The following is a 28,000-nucleotide window of genomic DNA, read 5'->3' on the forward strand; positions in this document are numbered from 1 at the left end:
GGATGATTGACAGCCTTTATTTGTATTCAAAAATAAAGCATGCATGTTATACATAAAAAATGTAATATACATGACATTTCTGAAAAGTAGCTTTAAGAGTAACAGAAAGTACATGAAGCAGAGCATGAAGCAGGTACGGTAAAATTCACTCCTCCACAATGCACCCTGACACCCCTGTGAGGGCCCAGCTTTCCCATCAGAGCAGCACTCACCTGCTCACCAGAGCACCCAAAATGCTCACTTGTTGCCCTCTAGTGGCATTATGTTTATTACAGAAGAACACTCATCTTCCAGACTCAGTGTTGGAGTTGAAGGCTTCACATGGGGTGTGGAAATTAAGCTAGGAAAGTAGGAGATGAGGTTTTTTTACAGGCTCAGCGTTTGGTTATATATAACAAAAAGCTTTCGCAAGATGGGCCCAGCGCTGCTTTTAGGAGGACAAAGATATTAACATAGTCAGACCCCTTAGGTGACAAGGTCAGACATACAGCCGTAAAAAGCCACAGAGACAAAGATGGTGGCCTAGCTGGTAAGCAGCTGAGCCTAGTCCAGAATTAGCCAGAGAGGTAGTGTGGGACACCCTTGGAGGGCTGCTAACCTCCCTCCTCCCGTCCCTGGTTAAGATTCTTAGCTATGCTGAACATCCTATGCAAGGATTAACTATTAAAATGAGTATTACGATATAAGACTGAAGAATAAGAAGCATTGGATATAAAAAAATATGGCTATTACATACTCATTTAAAAACATTTATAAATAGGACATAGTCCTGTTACTGGAGCAGCTGTAACAAACAGACCGCTGTGTCCTGATTGGTCAGATCTGACGGGGTACCGCAGCAGGTGGGAACCATGCGGCTTTTGCCCATGCTTATTGGCCAGATCTGACAGGGTACCACAGCAAGTGTAAAGCACACAGACTTTCGCCCATCCTGATTGGTCAAATCTGGGTACCATAGCAAGTATAAAGCACACAGGTTTTCACCCATCTTGATTGGTCAAATCTGACGGTACTGCAGCAGGTGGGAACCATGTAGGCTTTTGCCCATGCTGATTAGTCTTATCGGATGGATCTGCGTTGTTGGTCGGCACTGTGTTACTGTTCCAACTGCTCTCAGTACCAATGGACTTTAGAGTTTCAAAAATGACCAGAAATCCCTCTGTGAGACACACAAGCACAGGTTTATGGGAGCTGTCTGTTGACAGCAGTCCTTCTCCAAACCACAGAACCTCACCCTAGTTCCAGTCCGCCCACCACACTCCTGAGTGACACAGTGAAAATGGAGAGCGCACTGGGTCTGCGTATACCAACACAGAAGCACGCATAGAGCCATGATTGGTATGACCATGTGACTCCCCTATGTTCCCCAGAGCACAAACGTTCCCAGCTCCTGAAGCAAAATCTTCACATCTATACAGAACAAGGCACCGTAACATCACAGCTTGATGTAGTAAGGCACAATGCTTGTCCAAAAAAAAAAAAGCATCACAAGAAATGCACCCGCAGTCCTCCAGGGGGCGGTTGTGAGCAAGTCAAGCCTGTATTACACCATGAACTGCGTATATCCCTCTGCTCCCGTGACAATCACATCCATCCAGATGCGCATGGCCTCTGGCGATGGTGCAACCATGTAGTACACGCGGTCGTGTGTCTTCACGCTGAATGTCAGCGACGGATTCGGACTCTGTGGGGGGAGACACAGTTGCACAGTCAGACCATCAGTGGGCAGCCAAAAGAAAACAAAAAATGTGGCATCCACATGACACAAATATTTTTATTTACGAGTTAATTTCAGTATTTGTTAGAGGAACAACTGAAATGCAGCACAACCCTAATTAGATGCAAATGAGCCATTTTCCCCAAGTACATTTTAACTTTTGATAGTAATTACACAATAAAACCAATAAGACATCAGGAAGGGCCGTTAATGCACACTTGTGTCATGTGCCATATACACAACATACAAATACGTTTAGGGGCAACCTGAATGCTTTCTCACCTTGTGCGCATTCTTCAGGTGGTCATAATAGACCTCCTCGATGGCTTGGAAGTAGATCACACCCTTCAGCTTGGCTTCATGCTTATCTGGGAGGAGGAGAAGAAAAAAGAAGAATAACTGGCATGAGACCCCGAGCTATAATAAAACCTCAGTCGCAGAGGGGGGCACTGTGCGGCACTCTCACCGGCATAGTAGGATAGCGTCCGGCGGTTGCGATCGAAGACGAACCAGCGCTTCTTCCAGGTCTTGATCTTGCCGCCCATCTTGACCAGGAAGCCTCTACAGGTCTTCTCCGTCAGTGACACGTGGTAGCATGTGTCTACGTGGTGGCCAGCTGACTCGATGTGGCCACGGAGGTCGAAGTCATCCTTTCTCACGGGCAGGTAGCGGGTCAGGGGGCGAGACTGAGTGGGGAAGGTGGGGCACAGGTCAGATCGAGCCAGTATGGCAGAGATCCATTCTCATGGGCAGGTAGCAGGTCAAGGGGAGGAGGCAATACACGGTCAAACCGGGCCAGTAGGTGCTGAGGCCCACTCTCATGGGCAGGTCAAGGGGAGGCCCTGGCAGGGATGGATCAAATGGGAACGATATGGGAGAGACCCACCCTCACAGGCTGTCCTCCTATACCTGAGCTTTCTGCCTCTCCCTCATCTTCACCTCCCTCTCAATCAGCTTCTGCCTCCTGCTGGTCTCCTCTTGCAGCCGCTTCTCCAGCTCTTCCCTGCGCCTCCTCTCCTCCTCCAGGGCCTGCCGGCGTGCCTCCATCTCTCGCTCCTGCACGGGACAGCAAGCATGGCAATTTGGGACCAGACACCCCCTTGATGCATGCGTTTCTGTAATGGCTAGATGCGCTCCAGAGGGAGGTGCTCTTACCCGGTTCTCCAGCAGCCTGTGCTTCTCTGCCTGGGCCTCCCTCAGGAGCCTTTCCATCTCCTCCAGCTTGGCCATGTTGGAGGTGCTGGCGCTGTTCATTCAGAACACAGAGTTATTACAGCCCAACCGGACCCAATGAACTCTTCTGGACCAGAATCTAGAGACAGAACTGAACCAGCTGGACACATCAAAGATGCGGCACATGTGCCAGGAGGCCCTCTGTGATGCAGAAACACACACACTGCACATCCTGCCGTTGCTGGACCCGGAATGTTCTGGAGATGCCTGACAGGCTGGTTCTGCTCAGGGCCCAGAACCAGACGCTCCTAATTTACACTCAGAAGAAACATCTGGGGCCACTGACAGCCCCCGTAAAACCCCTTGATAAAGGAGCTTTAATCTTGGACTTTTTCAGAAAAACATTCAGCTCTGGAAAAAAGTGTTTAAGCAGAGGAACGATGATGATGATGATGATGATGATGATGATGATGAGGTCGCTCTCTCAGGATATTTAAAAATATTTAAGCCCCCCCCCCCCCACACAGAATGGTCTCACCATCAGCACCACTGAACTGCCTATTTAGCCATAAACACACAGATGCCACAAACACAGGATGTGTGACCCCACACTGCTGTTATGATGGAGGATGTAGGGGGGTATGGAGCGCCCTGGTGCATCCCGGGCACAGGAGGCCATCAGAAACAGAAGCTGAGAACCCACTGAGCGAACCCTGAGCCCACAGTCAAAGGGGTCGGAATTTATGGCCAATTCCCTCCCCCCACAACACGGCCCAGCAGAAACCAGCTACACTTCAAAGCTCTCAGAGACAGGCAGCACAATACACTGTACTACGCTACACACCGTATTGTACTACACACCATACTATATGACATTACGCACCTTCCACAACGTACTGTACTAAACACCATACACACTGTTCTATGCTACACTGTACACACTATACTACACTACACACCATAACCACTGTACTATACTACACTGCACACTATACACACTGTACTGCGTTACACACCAAACACACTGTACTATACACCCTAGTACACTACACATCATACACACTCTACTGTACTACACACCATACACATCGTTCTATGCTACACTACACACAATACTATTCTACACACAGTACTATGCTACACACTATACAAACCGTGCTATACTACATAATGTAGTACAGTTTACCCCATACACACCACATTATACACTGTGCACAGTGTCCTATTCTACACAGTATACTACACTCTATACTATATTATACAATGTACACAAACTGTATTACACCTGACACCATGCACAGTGTATTACACCCCCACGCCCCCCCCTCACCTGGACACGTTGTCTGGCGAGCAGGCAGAGATGCTGGTCTCCATGCTGTCGGAGCTGTCCACACTCAGAGTGTCGTAGGCGTGTGCGTCGTCGCCGTACGGCAGGCACACGCTGGACTGTGACGCCACCCGGGCGCTCAGGGGCTGCTGCCCAGGCCCGGGAACATGACCTAGGCGATCAGAGCGCACTCTCAGTCACAGGGTGAGAGACAGGGCATCCGGCCCTGCGTCCATGCCTCTGCGGTCCAAACTGTAACCCCAGCTGTCTTGCTCAACTCTGGAGGACCTGTATAGCGGAGCTCGCTTTCCTGGTAACTAAGCGGGCGGGGTGAGGGGCCCACTCCCCCCCACCCAACCACCTAGCCCACAAACACTAATACTATTCCCCCCCTGCCACCCCGCTCAGGAACTCTGATACCATCGGGCTGGTGGGGGCGCGCCTGCTAATACACTCCCCCCCCCACGGGGACCCTGGGAGGGACAGAGGCAACTGCGCAGGATCTAAGGTTGGATGATCCCCCCCCCCCAACACAGAGCTGCACACCTGTGTGTCTCTGGACTGTGTCCATGGTGCCCCCCCCAACCCCTCTGCAGTGCCACCTTCCACACCCCATCAAGTCCTCCACATTCAAAGTCCTCCTCTGCCTCGCTGCAGTGATCAGATAACAGCACAGTCGTTCGGAGACGAGAAGCATTTCCTTCCGATTCTACACCCCACCCCCCCAAATTCCGGAGAGACAAATTCCCAGAAAGAGCGTGCAGGCACACAAACTGCAGTCACCTGACCCCAGGCACACACATGGGGGGGGGGGGACGACACTCTGAATCTGGCACACAGGATGTACCCCACGCCCACCACTTAAGGTTGCCACGGTAACCAGCAGTGCTTGACAGGCCATGTGGTACTACATTTCCCAGTAGGCCACAATGCGCTTCTGTCACATGCTCCAGGAGGACGGCCCCCCTATCACACTGTGTAGAGACACTATAGAACAGTACAGCACTATTAGCTAATGCTAAGCCTACCTCTCATAGCCTTCCCTGGGGGGCAGGGGGTGGTGGACATGAAGACCCGGCTGTTAGCAATGGTCCATCAGGTTACAGAACCAGTACTGGAAGAGGGGACACTCACCTCTGTGCTGATGGCGGCTCTCCGGGTCGCTGGGGGCCACAGCCAGGCTGCGAGGGAGCATGCTGCCACAGCTGGAGCTCTGCACCAGAGGCTGATGGGACTGCAGGCAGACACAAAAATCACCATTACAGAAGCATCTCAGGGCAGTCAGGACTCAGAAGTCGGCTAAGGACCCAGACTCCCTGGATGCATTTCCATATCCATTCTCCCAGTAGAGTCACCCTCAGCCTGGAGCACAGACACTGGGCCTAGGGACACCCTGGACGGGAGGGCCAGTCTACCACACCCTGACTCCAGCCCCACAGAGCAGAATGACCCCCCAGAAAAGGCCCAGTGTGTCCATGACCTTGCCCACTGACCTTGGGAGTGATGGAGCGGCCCAGTGTGGAGCTGCTGAAAGTGGGTGACGCCATTGGCTGGACCCTCCTACGAGGCACCGTGTCACTCAGCACAGGCCCCGCCTCCTTCATGCCCCACCTCTTCTCCTCCAGGGTACGGAAGTTCTGCAGAGGAGTAGTGAGGCTGACGTGTGCACCCTCTGATTGCAACTGCCCCCGCCCCCAAACACACACAGTGCGACAGAGGCGGCAGGCTACACACCCTTGCAGTGAGGCCCTGGAACCCGTGCCAGTGCACCATGTGGGCATGCCCTTTACCTGTTTGCGGCGGTGGTGTTTTTTGATGGGAAGCGGAGGGGGGGACTCAGAGAGGGGCGAGGAGTCATGGTAAGTCACCATGTCATCAGGCCAGTGCACTGAGGGAGGCTTGGGGACCGGGCGGTGGGGGTGGGGTGAGGAGGGGGCAGGGCCAGGGAGAGCCACACCCTCCACAGGGAAGGAATAAAGGTCAGGCTTTGAAAGAATAGGACACAATGAGTATGGAGCTCAGACACACAGACAGGCACAGGCAGACAGGAACAGACGCACAGAGACAGGCATGCAGACAGGAAGACACACACACTTAAATGAAGCAGGGAAAAAGAATAAGAAAGACAGAAATAGCAGGGAAGTATATGCGTGACTGTCTCTGTATCGTTGTGAATGAGTGTGTGTACCACTGTGTGTGTCTGTCTGTGTGCCTGTGTGTGTCTGACTGTGTACCTCTGTGTGCCTGTGACTCTCTGTCTGTTTACCTGTGCCTGTCTCTCTGTACCTGTCTGTGTACCCATGTATGTCTTTCTGTGCGTGTCTGTATCTCTTTGTGCCTGTGTGTGTGTCTGTATGCCTGTCTGTGTCTTTCTGTGCCTGTCTGTGTTCCCGTGTGTGTCTCTCTGTACCTGCCTGTCTGTGTGTGTCTCTCTGTGCTTGTCTGTCTGTATCTCTTTGTGCCTATGTGTGTCTCTCTGTGCCTTTCTGTGTGCCTCAGTACTCTATAGACCATTTCACTTTTGCCTGGGGTTCTGTGGAGCAAACCACATGAAAAGAGGGACTCCCAAACTGCAGCGACGGCACGCACGCACCTCCTCCTCACCCGACTGGGGGGTGCATTCCTCAGGGCTGGGGCTGGACTCAAGCTCATGCCTGGGTGAGGGTGTGGCTTGGCCTTCAGGGGTGGGGTTAACCCCAAACTGCTCATAAAGCTCATTGATCTCACTGACTGTGACATAACCCTGCGGAATAAACCATTGGAGATGGGACGGAGGGTGTGGGGTGCAGAACACAGAAGGGGGGGGAGGGAAGATGGAGAGGTCCTGAAAAGGTTAGCAAGATCACAGGTGCATGCCATTGTGCCATGCTCTGGTTAGACAGATTAGATTAGATTATCTTAGATTCTTTTTCTTTTACCTACTCGTGGTTTAAGTGAACAAGCAGGTCAATCGAGACCACAGTGATCATTGGACATGTTAATGGACCACCCTGGTGAATTGCATGCTGGGAAGTGAAGTCACACACTGTGTTACCTCTCGGTCCATGCGAGTAAGCAACAGGCAGGCAGTATGAACCACAACCGTACCTCAGCGCTCTTGGCACAGAGGGAAGCCAGCTGAGAGGAGAGGACCAGCAGGTCAGGGTGGGACAGGGGGCCGTGGAGGATGGCGGGGGGGCCTAGAATGTGGTACACTGCAGCCAGCTTAGGGCAGAGCGGATCCGGAGCCCAGGAGTTGGGGTGGGAGGAAGAAGACAGACCTCCAAGATGAGGTGGAAATGTGGTGGGAAGGAGGTGTGCTGAGTGTGAGATGCACGCGTGTGCCGAGTGCATGTGCCAGATACACACATGTGCCGAGTGCATGTGCCAGATACACGCATGTGCCAGTTGCATGTGTGTGAGATACACGTTGTGTGCCAGGTAGCCTGTATGCGTGATATATGCATGTGCTGGACAGCCCAAGTGCTTGATACCCATGTGCGCCAGCTAGCCGGGGAGCCTGTGATACATATGTGCTGGATTGGGTACCTCTTTCAGGGAAGCCGTGCTGGAGAAGTCCCTCCCCCCTGTCAGAGCCGTATACTTCGTCTCCAAGACTGTCAGGGTCTCCCTCTCCTGACAAACACGGGGGGGGGGGGGGTCCCACATGATCCAGGGACACAGGAACGTGATGCTGCCAGCCCCAACCCCCCCCCCCCCCCACATTTCCTACTCAATACCTTATGCAGCAGGGTCTGCAGGTCCCTCTTCTCCCGCAGAAAGGCATCCTTCTCCTGCTCAGCCTGCTGCTGGATCTGGCTGGACTGTTTCTGCAGGGCCTGTAGCCGCTCCTGCGGCCGTGAGGTACAGTCGGTGAGGGAGGCCTGGCCCCGCCCCTGTCTCTGCCCCACCCCTGTCTCCACCCCACCCTTGTGTTCCCAGTCTCACCCATCCCTGCCCATGTCCCCACCCTCTGCCCTGTCCCTGTCCTATCTCCACCCCCGTCCCTGCCTCCTCACCTTGCGAGATGCTGCGCTGCGCTGGCGCTCGGCGATGTCCCTCAGCAGTTGCTGGCATAGCGCTTCCTTCTCCTCATCCTGCCGGCTCTCCCGCTCCAACTGCTGGAACTCGAGGTCCTCGAACCGCTTAGTCTCCAGCTCCAGGGCCTCTGCGTCCTGCCAGGCACATGCCAGGGGTCAGGCACACGTGGCAAAGCACCCAGTTGCCCAGACAATCTACACGTTTCATGCTGTATTCAACAGTAAAGACATTTTGCGAACATGGGAGGTCAGAGGTCAGGAGTCAGAGGTCAACCCAGCTCCCAGTTTACATGCTTCCTGTCAGCCACCATCCTCTTTCGGGGGGAGAGTGTTACATAGGACTCCAGGATGGGGGCTGGGGATCATAGGAGGGGTGATAAGCCCAACCAGCTCAGAACTGGCTGGAGAGGAGAGGGAGGAGAAGAGACAGCAGGACAGGGCAGGCAGGGCAGTGAGAGAGGCACAGGCTGGCACCATGTGAGTCTCATACTCTCATCTACTGGCAGGGAGGGAAGCAGAGCCACAGAACCTGCCGTGGAAGCTGATGATTGATTTCAGAGCAGTGAGGTGCCGTTTAGCACAACACAGCATATGCTTTGGATGGATGCTACAGTGGACTGACCTGGGATCAGCTTTATCATCAGCGTTACTTCTGTGAGTTAATGTGAGTGCTTGAATGGCTGACCCCAGATCAGAGCTGGCTTCCATCCTACATCCTACATCCTGGGCACACAGCCTCAGTCTGCTGACTCTGGACCAGCGGGGAGGTACTGTGGGCAGCCTACTGACCCTGGATAGCTGCAGCTGGAGCTGCTCCTTGAGGGCTTCGGGACAGGTGTCCAGCTGCACCTTCTGCTCGGAGAGGAGTTCCCTGAGCTGGCTGACCTTTGCCCTCTGGGCATCGAGCTGGGCTTTCTCCTACAGAGCGAGGGAGGCGGGGGTGGGGGATATAAGAGCGGGGCGTTAGTGAGGGGGCTGGAAGCAGGTTAGCCAGATTAATGTCCGATATAGGTGGGACAGGCAGAACAGCAGGCAAGCGCAGACAGGAGATGGGGAGCACGCACTGAAGGTCCAACAGATGGCGCCGTGGTCTCTGTGACCTTAGGGTTGTAGGTTCTCAGCCCAGGGAGGGGGTCTAATGCCGGCGGTTTGATGGGCACTGTGCTGGCTGGAGGTTTGCTCTCCTCCCCGACTTCCCGTCCGGACGGCGGTTGGGACTCGTGTGTCAGGCAGCTGTTAGACTTCCAGAGCCAGACCGGACACTGGCTGGGGGCCGAGCCTGGCAGCGCGTCCCGTGTCATCAGCCCCCCACGACAGGCCCCCTCACTACACTGCTCCATGTCACTGCAGTAAATTTAGAGCTGCATTTCTGAGGAGTGTGTCAGCTGCACTCACCCTCAGGAATACGGGGGTGTAAGACTCATGGGGGCTTGAGGGCATCTGGGTTCATGAAGTGTACCTGGGAGTGGAACGATTCGAATCTGGGACCATCTGGCCTTTTGACTCTGAGACTCAAGCTTTCACTCTTGCATACCTGGGACTTGTCCATTAAACTTTTCTTCTCCACGTCAACAAGCTTCTCATTCAGCTGGTTCAGAAGCTCCTTCTCATGCTCCAGCTGCACCGTCTCAGCGTCGCGCTCCCCGTCCACCAGGGCGCGCTCTAACTCCATCTGGACCAGAACCAGAACTGAAACTTGAACGCGATCCAGTAACAATGTTAGCGGCGGAACAAAAATGAGAATAAGGTACCAGTTGGTATTAGGAAATGAAAACAGAAGTGAACAAGTAAGTAAACAGGTAAACAACAGGTCTGTTAGTCATCTGTTAGGGTGAGCCAGTCAAATCAACACCATGACTAATTTAAACAGCTGAATTATTGCTCAAGTGATTTCTGGAAAATGTCAGCTTCTGAGATCACAGCAGCGACTCCCTAACTAGTGAAGGTGATGCAGGATGAAGGGAGGCCATGACCTCACACACACAGGGTCCTTGCCGCCCGGCCTCCCCCCGGCCTCCCCCCGGCCTCCCCCCGGCTGTCAGAACTGAAAGGTGAACGCCCCCCCACAGACGCTGGCAGAGCTCCTAGGCCACAGGACAGTCTGGGATAATGGCAGGAAGCTGAGCGCAGGATTGATGGCGCGGTGGCAGCAAGCTTTTCCTTCCTTAGGAGTTACTCACTCAGAGCCACCAGACACAGCCTTATTTGGACCTGCAGCAGCATGGGACTTGACAGAGAGAAAAAAGGAAAGGAGAGACGGAGGGGTGAGGGGGGAATGAGAAAAGGTAGGAAAAAAGAGGAGAACTCCCAGTGTGCTGGTGTCCTGAAAAGTCAGCACCGGCGAACCTGAAAGAGCCCTGAAATAACCCAAACCATGTACACGCCCTGTGGGTCACACACAGCAGCTAAATCACTGTCCACCACCATGTGTGAACCTGCACTGGCATTCGCTGATTCCATTGGGTCTCTTCTCAGGGGAGAAGATCAGTCCACTTTCCTGGGGAACTGTGCAAGTTATGATGATGTAAACCTGACACCCAGGTCAAAGGTCAAAGGGTGCCTGACAAGACTCTAAGCTGCTGGCCTACAAATGGACTCTTCCAACTGTCTGGTAGCCCTACAGAACTCATCCATACCTCTTACACACATTTCCTCTGCGCTTTCAGTTGCACCATACCTCTCGAACAGACTCTTCCATCTGGTTGTCCAGGTCTTTGATCTTCTGCTGCAGCTCCTCCATGTGGTTTAGCACAACGACCCTCTCCTCCTCCATATGGGCCACCTCCCTCAACCTCAGCTGTGATTCCGCAGCCGGCTCTGGAACCTGATAATGACATAATGACACTCAGCTCCAGTTCATGAGGAGACCAGAGCCCCTGACAGCTGCCCCATGTTAGAGCTTAGATCGGGCCCAAAAAATTAAACCCGACCCTACCCGAGCCCGTGCACCTTGTGTCCGAGCCCGACCCGGTCCGACACATTAACTGTAATTATGAGCCCGAGCCCGATTTAAACCCGACTATTTTTTAATACGTGAGCCGTTGTAACAGACGTTCTCAACTACAATTCTAAGTTGTTTGAACTACAGAAATTAGTTTAGATTTATCTTAATGAAAAATGCAACAAGGACGAAGCATGTAAACTGCATTGTTTGTTTATTCAGAATGGATTTTTGAGACACGTTTAGAAGAAAAGCACGTTTTCACTTATCCTGTTCGCTTGCTGCTGGAACCAGTTTGTGTGCTCGGCATCGAACTTTAAGTAAAGGGTTAAGAAAAAGGTTAAATCCTTCCGTAAGCAGCCAACGAGGTATGTGTTAATTAAGTTTTAGTTAAGTTTGTTGTATTTAGCCATGTAAATGTAAATGCTAACTGAGGTTCGTGTTAACTGTATATGAATTCTCTAAGCTGTCTTTATTGTTATTTATGTTTATATTTCATTTGAATTTCAATGTTTGTTAGCTAATATTGTAAGTAAATGTGCTTGATTTTGTGTTTCCGTATCTGTATTTAGTTCTCACGTCTGCCATGATGGTGATAATAACGAAGCCACTGTCTTTCGAATAAACCGTCGGCTCAGTTAAATGCAAAGGACTCTTGTGCTCGTGTCTTACGGGAGGGAGCTACATTTATAATTATGGCATAGCTCTCCACCCAATTAGGCTAATTAAGTAATGATTTAAAAAAAAAAAAAAACACACACAAATGCTTGATCATGGCCCCGCCCAGCCCGGCCCGGCCCGGCCCGAAGATAGTGGCAGGAAATATCGGCCCGACCCGGCCCACGGGTCGGGTCGGGTCGGGTCTTGGCTCGGGCTCGGGCAGAGAATCTAAACTCTACCCCATGTTGTCTGAATCCCCAGATTCATTCAGCCCTTCTGTCCACGGCCAGCTACTCTGGTCTAATTAGATATCTTGTATTTCTAATTCATATCTACAGACTTGAGACTCATCAAGAGTGGACAAAGAAACATTAAAGACTCCACACAAACAAGCTAGGCTATTCTTCAGGTCTGAGCAAAGCAAATTCCAACCATTCCTGTGTCCGTTTTCTGGAATGTGTGGGGTGGGCCGGTGGTACACAAACTGACCAGAAAATGGTGCCAGAATTCAGAGAGAGGATAAACGGAGACCATCATCCTGTGTTTAGGAACTTCATCACGGTTGAGGGCCGACATTCAACCTCATATTGACCCAGAATCCCAGCAACCCACTAAGCAATTTGAGCTGCCCAGAACACAGCTCCTCCTTAACAAGTCTAGTGGCAGAATGACAGAACTGCTTTGCCAGTTTAAAATGAGCCTATTGCCTGGGCTAACCTCACCAGCCTGGAATTTCTCATTTACATCTCTTAATATAGACCTAGACATTGTTATGATTTGGATAAACGAGTAGGGGAGCTTACTGACAACGCTGTGCCAGATTCTGGGGCCTACGGTCCACCTAAACACAGGAAATACCCCAGCAGGGTACTTCAGACCCCAGGACTTTGCTTTTACAAGATTTGCCGAATCACACTATGGAAGAAAAGGTGCTTTAAAACCCAAGCTGGTCCAGCAGTCATCACTACCAGGCATGCTCAGGCAATACCAGGCTCTTCTGACGTGCTGATGCCAAACTGAGCTCTCTCTAATGCTGTGTCCTTGTCAGCTTACCCAGCCCAACCCAAACTTCCTCTCCCCTTGTGCTGATTTGTTGGATTTAAAACCTGCCGGAGTCCAACTTGAGTGTGTCACATCTCTGAGTCTGGTGTATTAGTATGTTCATGCCTCCCCCCCCAGCCGGTCTGTCACTTACCCAGGGAGTCCTGAGCATCTGTGCGGAGGGGGAGGGGGAGAGGCCAGAGCGAAGCAGGGTCCATGCCTGGGCTGCGTCAGGGATGGTGGCGTCGGACTCATCGTCAGACAGCTGCAGCCTCTCAAGCTCCTGGTTGATCTTCTGCAGGTCGGCCTCGGCGGAGCCCCCTTGCTCGCCCCCTGAGCGGCCCAGCTCCGAGCACAGGCTGAGAATGGTCTCCAAGCGCTGTCGCTCCTAGGAGGCAAACAGTAGCTCATACACCGGGGGCTGTAACACACCAATAGAGGGAATAGTCCCATATGTACTTGTATGTGTACTTTCCAATTTGCACCCGTAAAAAGAAATTTGCTCGCACTGAACACAATTTTCATTCGCAAAAAAAAATATTTTGCAAATACAAGTCAATATTTTTTGTAAATGCGAAACCAAACATCTTCATAAAAATATTTTTTTACAAAGATAGAATGATTTTCAAGTACAAAACCTGTATTGCAAATCCAAGTCCTCTTGCAAACACCAACCTGCGAGTGCAAATTCACACTTGCGCATATAAATAATTTTGGCACTAATTTGCCTAGGTAAGGTAACAACCAATCCTGGCCTTCCAGTAAAAAAACATGCTGAAGAAGATGAAGGTGTTAGACCAGGACTTTATACGGGAAGATAGTAGTCAGAATTTTGAATAAATCCAACGATTTGATAAAAATTGTACTGACGTACAGAATAAATTAGCCACGCTAGCTGTAATGATATGATAACGCCTTATCAAACTATGACGCAATTAATTTGTTTACCGATGCTAATTCTGTCACGACCTGCTCGTTCGATCCTCCTGTGTGTCATGCCCCCCTCGTTGCCTCGTGTTAATTCCCGATTGTAATCACCTGTTGTCTGTTCTGTTTGGCCTATCCTGTGTATTTAGTCCGCGTCTGAGTCAGTATTCCCCAGATCAGTCATTGATGTTGTCTGCCGTATTGTCCTGTCCGCTGCAAATAACCCCGTTTCTACCCGTAATCACGGCTCGACTCGCCTGCTTCCCCGCTCGCCCGCACGCGACGCAACAAATTCTATTTTTAGCTGGGTGTTTCAGCTGACGTGTTTTTAAAATTAGCAATAAACTTTTTTGAATGCTTATAGGTTACTTGTTAAATCAGTGTTTCATACCAAGTCTACTAAGACCGTGAATATGTTTTGTTTTTTAATGTCTTACAACGTACGTAGCTAATCTAATAATAATAATTAATAGATATGTTATTAAAAGGAGTGCTGTAGTATTTTATTCTAAGTTCTAAGTTACATGAACATATAAAACAAGTAATTCATGATACAGTAATTATCCAGTAGTACGGTTATGGTATGCAGGACACCAGTGGTTTTATGATTGGCTAGAAAATGAATTAATTTGATTGGTGGCTATGCGAGCAAATATTTATCTTCAAAGCGCTAGGCAAGTTAGTGCCAAAATTATTTATGTGCGCAAGTGTGAATTTGCACTTGAAGGTTGGTATTTGCAAGAGGACTTGGATTTGCAATACAGGTTTTGTACTTGAAAACCATTCTATCTTTGTAAAAAATATTTTTATGAAGATGTTTGGTTTCGCATTTACAAAAAATATTGACTTGCATTTGCAAAATATCTTTTTTTGCGAATGAAAATTGTGTTCAGTGCGAGCAAATTTCTTTTTACGGGTGCAAATTGGAAAGTACACATACAAGTACATATGGCACTATTCTGACTCCATAGATTTCTCACAAGTGCATCCTGTTACGGTACAAGTCCACCGTCAGAGTGCAAGATGAGTACAAGCTCATTTTAGCCTTGAGCAAAGGAGACTAAGGACATGATCCAGGTATATGAGATTCTAACAGGTCTGGATGCTGTTCAGCCAAATGGCTATTTCAATATTAGTTTAAATACTAGAACTCGTGGCCATAAGTGGAAATTAGCAGGAAAACATTTTAAAACAAATTTGAGGAAGCACTTCTTTACACAACGTGTAGTTAGAGTATGGAATAGTCTTCCTACTAGTGTAGCGCAAGCTAAAACTCTGGGTTCCTTTAAATCAGAGCTAGATAAGATTTTAACAACTCTGAGCTATTAGTTAAGTTCTCCCCAAATGAGCTCGATGGGCCGAATGGCCTCCTCTCGTTTGTAAATTTCTTATGTTCTTATGTTAAGGAGAACACATTTGCAGTCACAAACGAGAGCCTAGCTTGCATTATACCAATACTACAATCATCTTCCCAGCAATCTCCACTCATTTAATCAAACCACAAGTCATCCAGAAAATGAGTATCCAAGGAGGGATATGCAATCCTGGATCAGGAACTTCAGTCAGTGAGACTGACTGATACCCAAATGATGCTGCAGCTTAGGGGGATTGGCACAGGAGGACTAGGGGCACCTGAAGGCTCTCATCATAGCTGCTCATCCACTCATCACCATAGTCACCATCCACAGATACCCAACCTAACCACAATTCACAGGTACTCAACTAATTGTGATCCACACATCCAGTACGACCAAGTCGCTCCAGTCACACACCAAACAGGAAACAACAGCAACAGTGATGGAGAAACGGGAGAGGAGAGACAGACAGAGCGGAGGAGACCCACCATGTCCTCAGACTCAGGAGTTACAGGAAAGAAGCGCATAATGACCACTCCTCCTTTCGCGTTGATGGCTAATCAGATCAGCAGGCATGGAGACCCCTCATCAGCATTCCCCAGGGCTTGTCCACCGGCAGGACTGGACATGATACCAAAGACACGGCAAGTGGGAGCGGCAGGGACAATACGGAGAACCGAGACCTGAGCACTTCACATTGGCGATAACGGGGATCAGCAGCAGGAAGAGATCTGAGTGCAGAGCGGCTCAAGGCACCAGCTGGATGCTGAAACCAGATCTCATGAAAAACACCCCTGGCATCCATTTGGGGGGAAATACAAATATAGGAGCCCTGTGATTTAATCCTTCCGTTTCCCGAGGCAGCTGGAGTTTTCTGTGGTGGGGGATCATCAGCACCCAGGACAGGTCAGGCTCCTCTGCGAGCCGCAGCACCACATATCCTGTTATTTACACACGGCACACGTCCCACCACAAACATCCACGCAACATTCCTGCCCCCTGAACTCCCAAACCCTCCAGGAGATCATCTTGCTATCTCGTTTATCTCATGTCATTCATGGCACAGGCTCACACACAGGTGGGGTTGGGTATTAAGGTGGGGGGGGGAGGGGGGGGGTGCTGACCATGGCCTGACCACACCTTAACCACTTAGCTAAAGTCCTCTACACTCTACACCCAGATGCCCAAAAAAGATTCCATCTACACCATCAGGATCCCATCAAGCTCACTGGCATGTCTTTGAACCCATACTATCCCGCCCATGGCTGTAGGTCACCCTGTGAACTACGCTTATTCCCAGTCCAGCAAATCGCACATGAATTTAGGGCTGTCTCTGCTCACCAACCACTAAAAACTGGTGCCTGGCACCTACGGGACACATATGAAGGTCAATCCTGTCCGTACCTATCAGCTCGGGGGACTTATGAGAGGACCAGCGCTCTGTGGCAGTGTTTATGCCAGTCCTCAAACCCCTCAGGTTTCCACAGCCCCAGCATCACAGCAACGCCCCTACTGAGGTACACCATGTGACAATGCTGACAGCCCGGCTATCCAAAGAGGTTGGAGAGCAGGAAAACAGCAGAGGTGGTGATCCAGGATCGGAATCTCCTCTGCCCTGCAGGGGGCTCACACTCACCAGTCTCTCCACCTCCTGCTCGCGCAGACGCTCGTCCCTCTGCCGCTGGTGGTAATCCCTCAGCTCCTCCTTTCCACTCAGTGAGCTGATGCTGCCACGCCTCTCTCTAGTAGGCCACACGCCCAAGCCTGCCTTCCCAAAGGAGGGTCGCCTCTCACCGAGCCACTGATCCAAAGAAGGTGAGGACCCGCGCAGGGAATTGTGTTCCAGGTCTGAGCAGGATGCCGAGGATGTCAGGCTCAGCTTTTTGGCGATGCGGGGGCTGGTGGACTTGCTGGGGGCGCTGTCTGGTGGGCTGGATTCTGAGGGGGTGGAGCCCCGCGTGGGTGAGCGGGAGGATAGTAAGATGGACAGCACCTCCTTGTGGCTGTTGCTCATAGGCTCGGGTGGGATAGGGGGACGGGCCTGACTATCCCCAGAACGTTGGGGCGGGGCCAGAGTGAGGGGCTGCAGCTGGTTCTCGGTGGCCTTGTACAGACGGGGCAAAGACCGGCTGTGGGTCCCCAGTGAGCCTGCGGAGTACTTCCTCTGTCTGGGCACGGGGTCTAGCCCACCATCCCCTCCTGGGCTCCTCCGTAGGCTCCCCACATCATGTGGACGAAGGCGGCGAGCCAGCTGGGGGCTGGAGGGCATGCTGGCAGCCCCACTGCTGCTCCCTAGTGGTGAGCGGGCATCACGGTCAGGAGATGAGCCATTCCAAGCAGACCGTGGTAAACTGCTGTCCTCAGAGGTGGACAGGAAGATGTTGTCCTGGGACTGGTGCCGGGAGCTAGAGCGCCGGTAAGGGAGGGGCCCATCCCTCCCCTGGGTCAGAAGGGTGTTTCCCGAGGTATGCACGGGTGGCCTGATGGACAAGGGGGGGCGATCAGCAGCACTGGGCCTCACACCCTGGTCCTGGTGATGGCGGGGCGTGATGTCAAGGGTCTGCACCAGGGGGCGGGGGATGGGACTGATGGGCGGGGAGTGAGTCACACTGTAGTAGGATGGGCTACAGTTGCCGTTGGTGCGAAGGCCCACCTCCGCAGCCAGCCTCCGCCTCTGTAGCGTATCCATTAGGAGATCCCCACTTGGGCATGGCCCCCGCACACCAGACATGCCCACTCCAGGGCTGCGGTCTAACCGGAGGTAATCTGTGGAGGGGTGCGGACATGACAGCATGACTGGGGGTTACTTACTCTTGCCTGAATGCAATTTCACTGCTAGAATGCCACTATTTAATAAAAATAATAATAGCAGCAATTCTAATGAATTCAAATGTTAGAAATTCAAATGCAAAGGGCAAAAATGCCCCAAGAAATCTCCGAATGCCCCTAAAAGTTTATGAAAAAAATAAATAAAAAGGAAAATGATACACACACACACACACACACACACACACACACACACAATATCCTAATCCTATAATAATTATTTGCAAATAAATTAAGGGCTTAAAGGTCCAACAGCACATCTCCAGGAACCCTAAGAGCTTTATGGGTATCAGTTCCTGTTACGGATGCTAATGGCAGTTCATTTTAAACGTATTAATAAGCTGCACAAAGAGACCCACTGAGCATGGAGATGGATCCAGCGAGGACGTTCCCGTGAACATCTGCAGGCACTTTAAAAGGCCCAAGATCTTCTACCTGCTGCTCTGATCTCTTCCAGATGTGCGGGGTGGAGCCCCAACCCAACAGGAAGAGGAGTGCCCCCCCCCTCCCCATTGGCACTGCAAGGCCGCCCTCTGATGGTTACCCCTCCCACAGCGGGCAGGAATTCTCTGTCTAAAAACGGAACGACTCCCATGGCATCATTTGAGGAAACAGTTCCACTTTTTGGCACCATATCTGTCAGTGTTCCCGGGGAGGGTTTTAGTCAGCAAACTACCTCACTGCTGGGGGGTCATGCCAATAGTCCCATATCCCAGCATCTAGTGCAGGTGGCTGCCTATGGTATTCTGGGAGGCTGACCACTACATAGGCCACCTGGGCTGTAGGCTGAAGCCTGAGGGTGTGAACACATGACCCCCCCCCAACCCTCACAGCTGCAGACCCCAAACCTGCCTCAGGCCAAAAGTCGCCCCCTTCATTTGGCACTGCATTGCACTCCGTAAGGAGCTATGAAGTTATAAAAGGGGAGATGCAGGCTGCCAAATGGCGAGGAGAGCTGAGGGACAGATCCTCCATCTGCTCCAAGCATAAACAACACCAGGCAATTACTGTGGTACAAAAACCACACTGCATATTTATTCAGACCAAACCTAGCCAATCGCAGCTGGCGTGACAGCCCTCAGGAGAAGCACAGCCAATCGCAGCTGACGTGACAGCCCTCAGGGGAAGCACAGCCAATCACAGCTGATGAGACAACCTTCAGGAGAAGCCCAGCCATTCACAGCTGGCGTAATAGCCTTCAGGAGTCAGAATACAGCAGGCAGGGAACCTGTGAGTGTTTACACGAGGCACATTCCTGGCATTCTGCATGAGGAAGTCCTGATCTACAGCAGATCACAGTATTGGCATGTAAACCCCATTACAGAACCCCTGGCTGTAGGAAAATGATCCGTGTGGAGGTTCCAGCTGCTAAAATGACAGACTTCATTCCACAGCCTCAACATAAACTGTGTTTATCTACAAGTCAATCAGTGGAGGGAGCCAGGGGTCAGGGGTTAGGGTCTTACCAGAGGCGTATCCCAGGGGGCACACTGGGTTCTTCCGGGGCATCATGCTCTTCATTCGGCTGGCCTCCTCAGGGTGGTTAAAGCGGAAGAAGTAGGACTTACCCAGGCACAGCGTGTACCCTGCGGGGGAGAGGACATAGGTGAAAGGGGCTGCCCCTTCCCAGAATGCACTGGGAGCATGCCATGCAGCTCACCCCCGGATCCTTTCAACGGTATTGTTTTACCTCAGCACAGACACACACAAAGCCAAGGCCCCCAGACCAGGCTAAGTGATCACTGCTCTACCCCCGATTTCCCAGCCTCTACAAAACAGAATGAAGAATGTAACCCCCCACCCCCGCCAGTTCTGCCTGCACTGGAGACGGAAAAACAGCTCATCGGAAAAAAAAAAATTCTGTGGTCCATTTCACATTCCGCTCCCCCCTCATATCTAAACAATGACGACTGACGGCAGCCAGCTCGTCGGAGCATGTGACCTGGGGGCCGGAGCTCACACAGGTAACCCGCCCCTACGTGTGGGTCATGTGACAGGGCAGAGTGTGGCGTGTACTAACAGGTACTCATGACCTAAGAGGCACTGCTAGGGGTCGGGGATACGCAGCATGCCTCTGTGTAATTATCCAGCTTTTGCTGTCTGGGTTGTTTTTACATTGAGCACCCTCCAGGATTCATTGATCTGAGACCAGGCTCACAAGGTCAAAGGTCAAATATCCACAGTGAAAACTGAAAGCGCCGCTGTTGCAAGAGCTGTGTGCCAGGGGTGTTTGGACAATGATAACCCGCACCACCGCCCCTGCATGCGGGACCGGCCAAACTCTGAAGAAACAGAACACGTTTCACCCGTCTCTCGTCCATAATGACGGCCCCTCCCCCAATCAGAAGCGCTTGCCACCTCTATGCGCCAAGTGACTCTAGCCCTGAGGTGACAAGTCAGTAATGCTTCTGGCTCCCCAGACCCCAAACATCCTCTTGGCTTGCGGTAGGAAATAGTTGCTGTTCCATCTGTAGTGAGCAGGAGGCCAGTGGACAGTGAAAGTTCGGCCACGTGGAGCCCAAGAAGAGAGCAGCCCCACATCCCACCCCACACAGACACTGCACACATACAGACACACACAGAAACACAGACAGACACACATTCACAGATACACACACTCATAGACAGACACACACACTCATAGACACACACTCATAAAAACACAGACAGACAGACACACACTCATACAAGCACAGAGATACACACTCACAGAAACACAGACATACACACACTCACATAAACAGACAGAGACACACACTCACAGACAGACACACACACACTCACAGAAAAATAGACACAGATAGACACACACACATACACACACATGCACACAGACAGGCACAGACACACACTCACAGACACCACTCACTCACAGAAAAACAGACAGACACACACACACACACACAGAGCGGCATAAAGCAAAACACATTTTCCCAAGGAAAATGGCACAGCATGTGGATCAAACAAAAGCCATATGAAGAACATGTGTGCTTGTCTGTGTGAGTGTTTCTGGCTGAGTCTGTGTGTTTCTGTCTGTGAGTAAGTATATGTCTGTATGTCTCTGTGTTTCTGTGTGTCTGTGGCCTATGTGAGCTTAGGTTTCCCGTGGCGGCTGCCCAAAATCAGGGGTAATCAAGTACAAAAGACCCAACCTCACAATGCACAGGTCTCATGCTACAGCTGGTGTGCGTATGTAGCAGCAGGTGGGGAAACGACCAAGGGACTGGCACCTGGGAGAAGGGCGGACCAGAAAACCAGGATGTGCACAGACACCCACAGATAAGCCTCAACAGGTGACAGTGCTGACATTGTTCAGAGAGACTCAACAGCCCAAACACACCAACAGTCAGGCATGAGGTGTCCGAAACTGGCTGCAGCAGTCAGAGGATGTACGAGGTACACGAGTGGAGTCACGCCACTGGAATCCCGCTCAGGTTAGTGGCTCCTTCCAGGAAGCCGTGGTTATGACAGGACATGCGAGCTACTGGATAAAGGTCACATCAACCGCTTTAAAAAAATGCTGATTCATTCACTGAAACTGACTGCTGACCAAAGTGCACAGCAAAAGCGGCCCGCATGGATGCGTTTTAACTGCGTTACGGATCCAGTAAAGAGCTGCTTCGGCTGCAGAATTTCACATCTTCCCATTCCTTTTTTATGAGTTAAAATCCAGCATTAATAAAGCTGATATAAGCAGTTTCCCTGTGCACTAGCAGGGATGCACAAGGAGACATCTTACTTACCGGACCGAGATGAAGCGGAAAGCGGCCCGCTTTAAAAAGGTGAACCTGAACTCAGGGACCCCGAGGCGCGACCTGGTGCTGGTATCCGCGTCTCATCGGCCTGAAAACTCGCTCCTTTCCGGGGTAAAGACCCCACGTCGACTGTCCTCGGACCCCTGCCCGGTGCCTGGCGCTCCGCACGCCCCTGCTACAGTTTAATTATCGGGCCAAACATGCTGTTTCTCCCGCAGAGGAACTCAGAGCCTCCGGCAAAACTCCCTGTTTCTCATGAAATACCTAGAGGAAAGGGCAGCGAAGGCGGGAGCCGGTGCGGTGTGCATGGGGGGTCCGCAATACGTGGATTTAAAGACACAGTGGATACTGATGCCTTTACCCAATCCCCCATCTGATACTCATTTATCAGCCAGATATGCATTTTGTGCTTGTTAACCGAAAGAAGAAAGCTGATATGGAGCGTCTAACGGTAATACGGTGCACCATTATTACCCATAATGGCAGACAGCCTACGTGGTTAGCTGGAAACCGGTTGGTTTGGTTTTTGGCTGCTTTTTAATTTTTTTCTCTTAACTAACGTGAACAGGTCCGATAAATAAAATTGAAATATGCATTAAAGCATAATTCCTCGTTCGCCCCTTTGGTTTAAAACGTCCTCAATACTTACTACTTACTAAAAAGTTAAGTTACTATTCAGGGTCGCCAATATTTGGCTCCTTTGTTTGTGCTTCATTACAGACCTCTTCTGTTTCCCTCCTCACCTTCCACAGAAGTAAATACAACAGTAAAAACAGTAAGCGAGGAAACCCTGTCAGTCACCACACCCAGTCCCTCTATCAGTCACCACAGCCAGTCCCTCGATCAGTCACCACAGCCAGTCCCTCGATCAGTCACCACAGCCAGTCCCTCTATCAGTCACCACAGCCAGTCCCTCGATCAGTCACCACAGTCAGTCCCTCTATCAGTCACCACAGCCAGTCCCTCTATCAGTCACCACAGCCAGTCCCTCTATCAGTCACCACAGTCAGTCTGTCCCTCTGTCAGTGACCACAGTCAGTCTGTCCCTCTGTCAGTGACCACAGTCAGTCTGTTCCTCTGTCAGTGACCACATCCAGTCTGTCCCTCTGTCAGTGACCAGTCAGTTGTCCCACTGTCAGTGACCGCTGTCAGTCTGTCAGTTACCAGTCAGTCATCCCCCTGTCAGTTACCACAATCAGTCCCTCTCTTAGTCTCTCTGTTAGTCACCTGTCAGTCTGCCCTATTGCAGACTCTCTGTCACCCTAGAGAGGAACACAAAGCTGTCTGTCCGTCATTTTGTCCTCTTCTGTCTGCATGTCTCTCTTTCTGCCTATTTGTCTTCAAGTCGAAGTTCTCTGTGCCCTATAGGCCATCACTGCAGTGGCACATAGGCCAGGTGTGTCCAGGCGATTCTGCCTGTCTTCTTAAAGCTTTGTTGTGTTTTTAAGTACCTAGATGCAGGCTATGAATCACTATGAGAATGGCACTGTAGCTATGAATCAGACCTGAAATGTAGGAGAATAACTGCACTCCCCCAAACACACACATGGCGGGCTGTCAGTGCATACAGGGTGGGCTACCCTAGCTCCACACAGACTTAAGTATGGGGGGGATGAGAGGCTGCCCTCCTACGCCTTCCTCTGGAAGCTCTGAGTCACAGCATAGCTGAGCGGCACAGGAATCTGCTTCAGACTGTTGAAGCTGAGCCGGGACTGCAACCCAGTCACACACACTCTGTGTTTGACATGCTGAAAGTGACTTGGCCTAATGAGAGAGGGTGAGGGTTAGGCTTTCTGTGGAGGGGGGTGCATCTACTGGGAATCCTCACCTTGGGTCAGCTGCGTGGGCTTCATCACAGGGATGCCATCGAGGGCACAAGGGTTTCCACAGGGGTCCAAGGTGATGAGCCCCCCCTTGTTCTTGATCAGACAGTGCTCGGCCTCGATCCCGGGACCCTCGATGGTGATGTCCTGGGGAATGGGAGCGTCCTCGCGTCCAATCCGAGTCACTCCTGGAATACAGAGCTACAGTTTCGGCCAAAGACTCTGTCTGTCTGTCTGAATCTGTATCTGTCTGTCTGTGTATCTGTGTGTCTGTCTATTTGTCTGTCTGTCCCTATCTATATGTTTGGGATAGCAGGTTTCTGTCACCTTCTTTGAGTGGCAACAGGGTGATGGCTACGCTCAGACGGCCACTGCCCAGGCTGACTAAGTGCGGCGTAGCCGTCTGCACCTTCAACGCCTTTCCCGTGTCGATCAGGTCAAGGGGCGGGCTCTGCATGAAGGGTCAGAGGCGGACACAGCCAAGTGAGTGACAACGGCAGTGATATCAGGGCTCCGGTGGTGTTTGGGCTCCTGGCTCACCTTGCCTGAGGGGGTGATATGCTGATCCACCTCCAGGTGTGAGGAGCTGCCGGGCAGGCTGGTGGACTCCGTGCCCTGTGGGGGTTTGGTTTGGCAGCACTCAGCATCCAGACACAGCCAACAAAGCAACCAACTGAAGCTTATTTTCATGGGGGCGTCGCAGACCTCAAAATGTAGACAAGCATCGGGGGGGGGGGGGGTGTGCTTGCAGGCAGGCAGGCAGGCAGGCAGGTGAGCGGAAAACCGCAAGATGAGGCGTCACCTACAAGCCCATTACTGCTCTTTATCCCTGATCTATCAGCTATTCCGCCAGGCAGGAATGAGGTTTGGCATGCAGGTGAGGCTGATATCTATCCCAGGGAGGGGGAGAGGCATGTCATCACCATGGTGACAGGGTTACCCACCTCTGTGCCTATGAGATCTTACTCTTAGTGAAAATAAGAACTTTTTGTGATTTTTTTTCTATGCAAATTTGGCTGAATTTGGGTAGTTGGTTATAAAATTAGCTTAATTAAGCCACCTTAAGAAAAAGATCCTGTAATTCAGGCCTTGACCCCCCCATGAGTTGGCTGGGTGCGTTAGGCCTAGGTGGACCCTGGCAGTGGGACGCTAAGCCACTGTGATTACAGAGTGCTCTGGATGGGGGCATGCGGCTATGCTGGATGGAGCTATGGGGCTGCCCCCCCAATTGCGGCCCCCTCCCCACACCAAAGGCTCACAGCCCCACCCTCCCCACTGCTTTATGATGCCTTTCGTTTAGATTCGTTATGTAACAGGTGCCCTCATCACCACAAACAGGAGTTAAATTTCTTCACTCCGCAAATGTGTCACAGTCATAATGGGCTGAATTTGATTCGTCTGGGGGGTCAATGGGGCAGCCCTGATTGGCCGGCTCCCAGGCATTGTTTCTGCCCCGGAGCCTTGCATTCCACAATATTCCCCATTGTCATGTGCCTCCCTCAGCATAGTGAAGCCGGCCCCCTGCACTTAGCGCTCCGGGTGGGGTGGCCTGGCCTCTCTGCATGTCCGGCTGCATGCAGCTGGCCCTGAGAGAGTAACAGACCAATTGAGAAATATCTGCATTGTGTCTGCATTTTTGGAAGCCTTTTTTTAAAAGAATTATTATGTTTCATTACAAATGAACTGCAAGAGACAGAAAGAAGACCTAGGGGGCGCTGTGTCAGGTCGCAGGTACTGAATGTTTGTCAGGCCCTGCGGCCTGGACAGTCTGGCTAGAGGGTAGTAATAACCCTACTGTTTCCAGCCCTCTCCCTCAAACTGCTGCCCTTTTATCCACGTATATGTTTTTATAAATGGCTTTTCAGATATGTAACACAGCAGCCAGGCGACTGAATCCACCACAAAAGAACCTCGACTATGGAACTTGTTGTACACACCAGTGCCAGTGCTGAACTGTTAGCTAGCAGTTGCACCCAAAGTTTTTCTGTGCAGTTACTCAACTTCTGTTTCCCGTTAAGTAGAGCAAATGGAGTCGCTGGCAGTTTCAGGCAAAATACCCAGCATCCTTTCCATTGTCATGCCAACCACTTTTTTTTCCTTGTCATGGCACCAAGGTTTCATGGGACAGCTGTAAGATGAGTGTCTCTCGTGATGTAAACATCACAATGTTACATTTTTTTAGGAGCTTGCCCAGGTCAGTCAGGCTGACACTGAGATCACAACAAAAAAGAACTACAGTACTTCGCAAACCATCAGCACAAACTAGAACAGAGTGACTTCAGAGGGTGTGTTCAGGAGAACAAATGGATTCATTCTCTGCGTCTTTGGATATACAGAAAATAGGAGATTAACAGCAGCACCTCATTGTTGTTTTGGGTGGAGTTTCCTCTTTAAAGCCTGCAATCCCAAAGCCAAGTCCTCCTTGCATCTCCTCCTAGCGCTTCAGCTTGTTAAGACTGGTTTAAAGCGGGTGACAGTGCTAACTAGCTAATCCTAACCTTAGAATAACCTGGGGCCTGTATCATGGAGCCAGATTTCTTGTTTAGCTGGATAACTTGTCTTGTTTAAGGTACTCTGGGCTATAAGTAAGTGAAGGAAGATAAATTCCATTTAAACAGAGGTACTTAAAATCCGGCTACGCAACAAATCTGGCTTCATGACACAGGCTCCAGGTAACCCTAAGCCTAAACCTAAGCCAAACCCTAAACTAACCGCATAATCCAAACCCAGACTGAAGTGATTCTGGTCATCCTAACAATGGGAATGCAAAAAAAAAAATAAAAAGTAAAAAAAAAAAGTCACATCTGCATGATTTCAAGTGTGTTAAATTTGGAGACCCCTAGATCTCTCAACAATATCCAGCTACTGTATTTCTTCTTTCAGAACAGTTGATTTGAGTAATCAACAGCTTAATGAGCAGATAATTAGCTGAATGGATGTGGGTCATCATGAGATGTTTGGGAATCCGGGCTGTGGAAGACCATGTTTTGACACCAACAGGCTGTTGTGGATAGAGGGGGGGTGGGGCCTCATTCCATAGGCGGCAAAAGAAATACAGCTCTGGCCCAACAATCAAGTGCAAGTTTCCATGGCAACCTCATGGTCAGAGGTCAGGTGAAATCTGTGACATAAATCACCATACAGGACATACAGTGCAACCCAACATGTAGCTGACATGATGCCCCCCAAACATGCAGCAGACGTGATGTCCCTCAAACATGCAGCAAATGCGATGTCCCCAAACATGCAGCAGACGCAATGCCCCCCAAACATGCAGCTGACATTATGCCCCCCAAACATGCAGCAGACGTGATGCCCCCCAAACATGAAGCTGACATGATGCCCCCCAAACATGAAGCTGACGTGATGCCCCCCCCAAACATGCAGCTGACGTGATGCCCCTCAAACATGCATCGGACACGATGCCCCCCAAACATGCAGGAAACACGATGCCCCCAAACATGCAGCTGACATTATGCCCCCCAAACATGAACCTGACGTGATGCTCCCCAAACATGAACCTGACGTGATGCCCCCCAAACATGAAGCTGACGTGATGCCCCCCCAAAACATGCAGCTGACGTGATGCCCCTCAAACATGCATCTGACACGATGCCCCCCAAACATGATGCCAACCAGACATGCAGCTGAAGCTGATGTCCCTCTGAGCACTTAAAGTGAGATTGCAGCCGTAACCCAGGCACTTGATGGTCGAAATCCAGAGCTAGACTTTGCCTTCCTGTAGTATCCAGACAGGAAGTGGTGCAGGAATAGGGAGTTTTTCAGGGTGGGAGAGACTGTGACTTTTTTTTACCTGTAATATGTGCCCTGCTTTATAATGACATCAGGACGCGCTAACCCGACGGAGCGCCAGGCACGTGACACAGACACAACACGGCTTTCATCGTGCCGGGGCTTGCGGAGCCATTTCATCTCGGTATGCGGGGAGCAGCGGCGAGATAACGGCAGCGCGCCGAATTATAGCGCCGTTTATACTCCGCGAGCCATTTAAAGCAACCCGGACGAAGCTAAGACGCGCCACACGTAGCGGGTATAAAAACAACACTTTAAAAAGTACAGAATGGTCATTTACAAAAAAAAGTTGAATTAGTCATAAAACTACTCCGCAAACAGTTAAACAGCCCGTTCATATGTTTATATTATTGAAATACCTTGCGATTTACCATTGCGGAGAGTGAGATGTCAGTGTCCGTCGCGGGGCTCCGGGATCTGAGTAACACCGACATCCAGGCGCGCACACGGACCCCTCCGGTCCCTGCTCGCGGTCCTGTCCGGCTATGGCTGTCAGAGGCTGCCCCGCTTCACCAGGGACATCACAGCTCCTGCGACTCACCAGGAATATTAGATGGGACTATCCGTCTCCGTATTCGTCTCCCGCTGCAGTCTCAGGAATGCGCAACAGCTGGAAGGGGACC

The 28,000-nt window shown here is 51.0% G+C and overlaps 1 protein-coding gene across 8 annotated transcripts; it reads right to left on the minus strand.

The window, feature by feature from the left end:
* Nucleotide 1: 1 nt before the first annotated feature.
* LOC111835793 (pleckstrin homology-like domain family B member 2) lies at nt 2–28,000 on the minus strand. 8 transcript variants are annotated; one of them, XM_072711406.1, is made up of 23 exons: nt 27,737–28,000; nt 24,105–24,179; nt 23,892–24,015; nt 23,570–23,752; nt 19,453–19,572; nt 16,797–17,926; nt 13,033–13,266; nt 10,914–11,060; nt 9,771–9,908; nt 9,026–9,154; nt 8,216–8,371; nt 7,937–8,047; nt 7,746–7,832; nt 7,305–7,421; nt 6,811–6,960; nt 6,008–6,202; nt 5,711–5,854; nt 5,352–5,451; nt 4,221–4,389; nt 2,627–2,963; nt 2,184–2,403; nt 2,000–2,085; nt 2–1,684 (listed from the first exon to the last, which is right to left on the minus strand). In XM_072711406.1, the coding sequence occupies exons 1-23, from the start codon at nt 27,809–27,811 to the stop codon at nt 1,544–1,546; spliced, it is 4,368 nt and encodes a 1,455-aa protein (XP_072567507.1). In that variant the 5' UTR covers nt 27,812–28,000; the 3' UTR covers nt 2–1,543. The 8 variants fall into 8 exon arrangements, with proteins under 8 accessions (XP_072567507.1, XP_072567513.1, XP_072567509.1 ...); XM_072711412.1 differs by lacking the exon at nt 7,305–7,421 and having other exon boundaries at nt 2,627–2,773; nt 2,873–2,963; nt 6,008–6,115; nt 27,737–27,996; XM_072711408.1 differs by lacking the exon at nt 6,008–6,202 and having other exon boundaries at nt 27,737–27,998.

Source organism: Paramormyrops kingsleyae, chromosome 4 (assembly GCF_048594095.1).
Source record: "Paramormyrops kingsleyae isolate MSU_618 chromosome 4, PKINGS_0.4, whole genome shotgun sequence".
NCBI lineage: Eukaryota > Metazoa > Chordata > Actinopteri > Osteoglossiformes > Mormyridae > Paramormyrops > Paramormyrops kingsleyae.

What these genes read in the sequence shown, in the direction of transcription:
- LOC111835793 (XM_072711406.1), bottom strand. Translation starts at nt 27,811, where the DNA reads ATGTCGGTGTTACTCAGATCCCGGAGCCCCGCGACGGACACTGACATC. An exon ending in CCCCCTGGGATACGCCTCTG is followed by an intron (nt 17,927 to 19,452) that starts GTAAGACCCTAA and finishes ACCCCTCCACAG; the next exon opens with ATTACCTCCGGTTAGACCGC. An exon ending in GAGCCGCCATCAGCACAGAG is followed by an intron (nt 4,390 to 5,351) that starts GTGAGTGTCCCC and finishes CTGATCGCCTAG; the next exon opens with GTCATGTTCCCGGGCCTGGG.